Consider the following 6,348-nt stretch of genomic DNA (forward strand, 5'->3'; position numbering starts at 1 on the left):
TGTTATATTGACAAAATACAAGAAAAAAAACTATGAAAACAGGCAAAGTTTATTAATATATTTTCTTAAAACAGCTCTTTCACGGTGAGGAGTAGGACAAGCATATATTCCAGAAAAGCAGAACATTGTGGTCCACTGGACTGAAGTCCGGAGAGGAGTAAAACAATTAGAATTTGTAAAAATATCCATAATCCTTTAAATGTTGTTGTATCTCTTAGGCTAAGAAAAGATGGCTGATCCTTGGCAAGAATGCATGGATTATGCAGTTACTTTAGCAAAGAAAGCTGGAGAAGTAAGTATTTCTATTTCTAAATAATAATGTTATTTATTAACAATGATATATTACAGCCTTTAAAGGAGTTTTGCTGTTAGATATTCCTCTGTGGAATGTTCTGTCAAAAATACGAATTAGCAGTATCATTCAGTGATGTTCAAGATTGGAGCATCTTCCCTGTTTTCAGCTTGGTTAATTCAAGAGAGAACAATTCAAGAGAACAATTTTACGTATTGAAATACATATGAACCAGAATGTGATAAAGATTAAGGAACATCTCTTATTCATTAAATTTGATTTAAAATATGATTTGGGAATTGTGATAAAGAGCATCATTTTTTTTCCATAAAAAGGTAACTGTCTAACTTTTTAATTGTCTGAATAACTTTTGACAGTCTTTCTTCTGAGCAACTTCTCTGTAGCATTATTTCACCTCTTTTGGTCAGCTTTTTAATTCGTTGGTTTATTCTTGGTGCAACACACATTATTATTTTCTGTTTATGAAAGCTGCTTTTCTCTAAATCAGGAACGTCTCTCAGAGGCAGTACTTTGCCTGTTTGTGGTTTCAGGTGACTTAGAATAAGAAAGACAATTTGCACATTTCAGCAAAGTCTTGATGTAGGACTGATTAGCAGATGTTTAGTTGCTTTTGGTAGATCTGCTGGGTATATTTGAATATTATTGCAATAAACAAGATGGCACTGGTCGCAGTTGGATTCCTGGGAGCAGGAGAACCTGCAAAACATAATAGTGTAGAAGCCCGTCCTGTCATTTTAGTAAGATGCCACAAAACTCAAAATTGTCTTAGTTGTAATAAAATTGTCTGGGCTGTGAGACATAGGTTTTTAATCAGTTTTCATCGTTTTTAAATCGTAAGTGCATGGTCTGGCTAAAAATAGCTTACTTAAGCTTTGTCTTTCATGTTTCATTCAGCTTACTGATATTTAGATAAATTGGCTTAAAACATAAAGCTCCCTTTCATCCACAAATGGATCTTCCCATAGTAGTTTTAAAATCAAGTAAAAAATTTTACTGACAGAGGTGAGAGATAGGTGCAGGGCTGGGCACAGCTCCTGCAGTTAAGTTCATTTTGTGTCACTATTTGTGTTTCGTGAATGAGGTATAGAAAATTGCACTACAAATGATGCTCAGTATTGGAAAAATTAATACTTTCCCTACTGTTCATGAAGATTTTATTTTCTTTTGTTAACAGATAATCCGTGGAGCACTCAAAGAAGAAATATCTGTTATGACTAAAAGTTCACCAGTAGATCTAGTGACAGAAACAGATCAAAAAGTAGAAAACTTCATTATTTCTTTGATAAAAGAAAAGTATCCTTCTCACAGGTACAGCTTCTTTTTGATACATTTTTGGTTTAAAAAAAAAAAAAAAGGAAGTAGGTGCTTGGAAGAACAAGATGGAAAGTTTTTGATTTTATTTGCTAACATTTCAATATGACTGAGATACTAGAAAATTATAGATTGATTTCTTAATGTCTCATTAAGTAATGTTGTGTTAAATATTTCAGAGTAGTAGTGGGTCAGAGTTTTGCCCAAATGTTTCCAAATGAACTGCTGGCTAATTTTTTAATTAACTCTTCAATTTTAACAGTTCTCCCCGTCTTACCAGTTCTTGGAGGAAAGCAATATTCTGTGGTTTTTTTTTTTTTTTTTTTTTCAGTCTTTTCATGGTCTGAGTAGTATGTTAATAACATGCAAAAAGTAGAGAAGAGAATTCCATACAGTCATACTCATCCCAGTGGTTTTCAGTTCAAGGCAAATAGTTTAATGGTCAAAAAAAAAAAAAAAGAAATTAGCCTCCTGTAGCAGTTATGTGTATTCCTTGGATTTAGCAGTATGATAGAGCAGGCACTCTGCCCTCTCCTTGAAGTGGAGCTGCACTTCAGATTTCATCCCTTTACAAAGTTGCCTATTTAGTTATACCCGTAAAACTATTTTCCTGCTGCTAAATGGGACAGGAGGCAGTGGAAACACTTGATGGAGGAGGGTCAGGTTAGAGAACAAGTTCAAGGGACCTGATGGGATGCATCTGTGAGTGTTGAGGGGAATTGTGTGGCAAGTATTGCAATTCAGACATTTTGGACATTTCTTTTTCCCATTTTTAAATGTATTTCCTACTGTAGTTTCATTGGAGAAGAATCTGTTGCAGCTGGAGAAGGCAGCATTTTGACAGCTAATCCCACGTGGATTATAGACCCTATTGATGGAACTACGAACTTCGTACACAGGTTCGACTGTCATCTTTTATGTTAGCAAATTAAACTGATTACCTTTTTTTGTTTCTCTAGCTCTGTGAAAGTGATTTTTTTCACTTTTAAATTCATTTTAAAATCATACCATGAGTTCATGAATAGTTACAGATTGCTGTTTTTTTTTAGTTGAGAATTGTTTGCAGTTTTTGTTTTAGAAAGAAGTTCCACAAAACTATGATTTCACCTGACTTTTTAAAATATACTAGACATTTAAATGAAGATTGTTTTTTATTAAGCATAAGCATGGTAGTAAAAGAAGCATAGTATCTCCCTGTAAAATAGTGAAATGTTTTGTTTTGTAGGTTTCCATTTGTGGCAGTTTCAATTGGCTTTGTTGTAAACAAAGAGGTATACTTTTTATTACTTAATATCTAATCAAGCAAAATCAATTTAATTTCTTGTTGCTAGCTATCACTAAGATTTGTATTTTGAAAGTAGATAGAAGAAAGGGAAAAAAAAAAACTACTTGAGGTATCTTTACTGTTTTCTTGCAGATAGAATTTGGAATTGTGTACAGCTGTGTAGAAGACAAGATGTACACTGCCAGGAAAGGAAAAGGTGCATTTTGCAATGGTCAGAAACTTAAAGTATCAGGCCAACAAGGTAAGATGAGCTGCTGAGTAGCTTTTTTTCTTTCTTTCTTTCTTCTCCTTCTTTTTTGGATATCACATATTTGTAAACTTGCAAAATACAAATCAAGATTAGGCCGTTGGAGATTATGTTCCCTATGTGTCTTCTTAAATTTGTGTTGTGCTTTTGTCGTTTTATTCCTTGTACGTCTGTAGTCCCCCTGTAATCGTTTTTAGAAACTAATGAATCCAGCAGGCAGTTTAACTTCTTCCACCTCTGAACTACAGTAGGATTGTTATATACTTATCACTTTATGTAAAGGAAAACCAGTGCTTAAATTGGGACCTTTACACTTTTGAGAATTGGTCTAATTGTTCTAACGATAGAAATTTATATAGAGGTGACCTGAGTTAATACATATACAGAATTAAACCAAATTGTACTTTATTTTATCTTTGCCTGGCATGTTTCGTATAAGATCTTTATTACTTATTTTTTTCTTCAGTCATGTAATTAAAATACCTCAATTATGTTCAGTCTGACAAGAAAACAACTGAGGAGAACTTTGCTTGAATTGAACTCAGATGCCTAATTACTGTCACTATTTAAGATGTACTGTTGGAAAAGTAAGCTTTAATTTCCTTTCCAGACATTACAAAATCCCTTTTGGTAACAGAATTGGGATCAAATCGGGATCCAGAGACTATAAAAATAATTCTTTCTAACATGGAAAGACTTCTCAGTATTCCTATTCATGGGTAAGTTATTTCTTATTTTTGATATTTATTGGTGTTAAATATAATAATTTCTAGGAAGAATCAGTTCTATTAATTTATATACAGACATTGCTTGCATTTAACATCTCAGAAATGAACTATGATTCAAAGTTAGCTTCTCCAAAAGGACTTTATGTGTTTAATTTTTTTCTAACTGGGAGAGGTTGTATTGAGAATTGAGGCTTGTTTGGTTTTGTAGGACTAGAAAGTACTGTATTTTCTGTTCTAGTTAAACAATTGAATACCCGTTTTGTGTATTTCTGTAGAAACACACATGAAGTAATCGGAACTACATAAAGAACAAGTATGTTAGAGTAGCTGTGTTAGATCACTTTCCCTCTAGTAAAGAAAAAACTTTTAATACATCTGATGTATTAAAATGTTTGAATTTATCCATATAAATGTTTGAATTTATCCAAGTAATTAAAATTGTCCATAAATTAATACTAATTTCAGTTACATTCCCTGCTTCTCCTTTCCCAGAAGAGGAGAAGCAAAACAAAACAAAAATTCTATGTTTCCACAAGCTGTTTTGTGTATAAAGATGGTTTCAGAAGATGGTTGTTCATTATTCAACCCTGATCGTGCATCTGGCCTAAAAGGGATTTCAATTTTATGCCAGGATTCTCAGGATTTTTGTTTTGACTCTTCACATTTAGACTTTTTGTACTTTCAGAAAAACTTGTGAGGGCATTAAAAAAATATCTGCTAAATGGTTAATGGGGAATACATTTTAGGTATTTTAGGTTGTTAATTTTTAAAAATAAAATTTCGAAGTTAGACTAACTTGAAAATTAGAGTTGACTTAAGTTGTGTTTTGCTGTAACTTCAGCTGGCATCCGTTACAATTTAATGTAGATTTTACCAATAACTGACATAATTATTTCTGGAAATGACGCTTTTGCTTACTGGTTTCATTAATGTTTCAAAAAGTAACTGGAATTTGCAGCTAGCAATGTTTTGATGAATTTATCCAGAACTAATTGATACTGTTAATTTATTATTTGTGATTATTAAAACTGTTAGTTTTTTACATGTCAGAGATGTTTACCAACTGTCACTAGAGAAACTGATTTTTTTTCTTTTTGGAAAGATGAGAACAGTATAAACTCTGCTTTAATTGTATTCAAAAAGTAAAGCAGAACATCTGTTACTTTGGGGAGGGAATAGGTATCTTGCGTAGTACTTTTTTTAGGTTAAAAAAATGCTTAGGGTGTTTTTCACATCTAAAACTTGCTTGATTTCAATATAATTTATAAGCATTATTTCTGGAAATTTGGTATGTTTCTAGGACTCTAGCATACTTAAACACAAATGGAGGATGGCGTTACATGCCTTTGTTCCACTGCAACATTCCATCATATTTTCTCTAGCTCACTTCATTTTGTGTGTGATGCTTTTGTGCTCTGTGTAGTTTACACGGTGTTTGTGACTGTTTTGAGAACTACTCTCAGTTAAAAACCAACAATATCTCCTTTAGGATAAGAGCTGTTGGTACTGCAGCTGTGAACATGTGCCTTGTGGCAACAGGCGGAGCAGATGCCTATTATGAGATGGGAATTCACTGCTGGGATATGGCTGGGGCTGGAATCATTATTACTGAAGCAGGTGGAGTACTGCTCGATGTATCAGGTAAATGCATGGCCTTCCTTGATACTACTGTATCCTTTCAAGTGGCTAATTGGGAGCAAAACTTAGCTGAAACGAGAAGGTAAATGCTACTTAGTCTTCCTTCTGAGTTGCCGTGATTAAGCAGTGTCTCCATCCAGGTAATGGACAGAGAGGCAATCATTTGCTCTTAAGCTTATAAGATATTTTTAACAATTTGAGTTGAGCACCTGGAAGAGAAGTAAAAGTAGCATCACTTCGTAAATAAAAAAGAATAAATGTACAATGAGTAAATTTGCATGAGCTACAAAGAGTAAACGTAGCTCATATGAGATATGAGCTGTTGAGTTAAAATGCATTTTTATCCAGGGATCCTGAATGGTAATGCCAGTCTGTTAATGTATCACTTATATTGGATTTTTTTGCTCATTTTCTTACCAACTTTTATTTTTCTTGGGGAATAAGCTAGTTATGTTGCTTGTTTTGATTTTCAGGTGGACCGTTTGACTTGATGTCTCGAAGAATAATTGCTGCAAGCAGTCGAGCTGTAGGAGAGAGAATAGCTAAAGCACTTCAGATAATTCCTCTGAAACGGGATGATGCAGCAAACTGAATACCAAAGCTACAACTTAAAAGTATACGTGCAGGGATTGTCTCATAATATCATATACTTGTTGTTCTCTACCATGAACCTGATAAAGAGATAAATAGAGGCTGGTCTTTCCCTACTGGTAGCTTTAGATGTGACTGCAAAGTAGTATTTTGAGATTGGACCAAGATGATGGTGTTATGGAATAATTCTAAGTAAAATTTTACTGTTAAATATTCTATTTCTTATCACAATTGC

At 33.4% G+C, this 6,348-nt stretch overlaps 1 protein-coding gene across 1 annotated transcript; it reads left to right on the plus strand.

Moving 5' to 3' along the window:
- The first annotated feature begins 216 nt into the window (after positions 1-216).
- Positions 217-6,126, plus strand: IMPA1 (inositol monophosphatase 1). Its single transcript, XM_010213764.2, has 8 exons — positions 217-292; positions 1,488-1,621; positions 2,419-2,523; positions 2,850-2,895; positions 3,042-3,150; positions 3,767-3,875; positions 5,374-5,525; positions 5,996-6,126. The coding sequence occupies exons 1-8, from the start codon at positions 230-232 to the stop codon at positions 6,112-6,114; spliced, it is 837 nt and encodes a 278-aa protein (XP_010212066.1). The 5' UTR covers positions 217-229; the 3' UTR covers positions 6,115-6,126.
- The last annotated feature ends 222 nt before the right edge of the window (positions 6,127-6,348 follow it).

This window comes from Tinamus guttatus, unplaced genomic scaffold (genome assembly GCF_059628265.1).
Source record: "Tinamus guttatus ecotype Peru unplaced genomic scaffold, ASM5962826v1 Tinamus_guttatus_pri_ptg000156l, whole genome shotgun sequence".
Classification (NCBI taxonomy): domain Eukaryota; kingdom Metazoa; phylum Chordata; class Aves; order Tinamiformes; family Tinamidae; genus Tinamus; species Tinamus guttatus.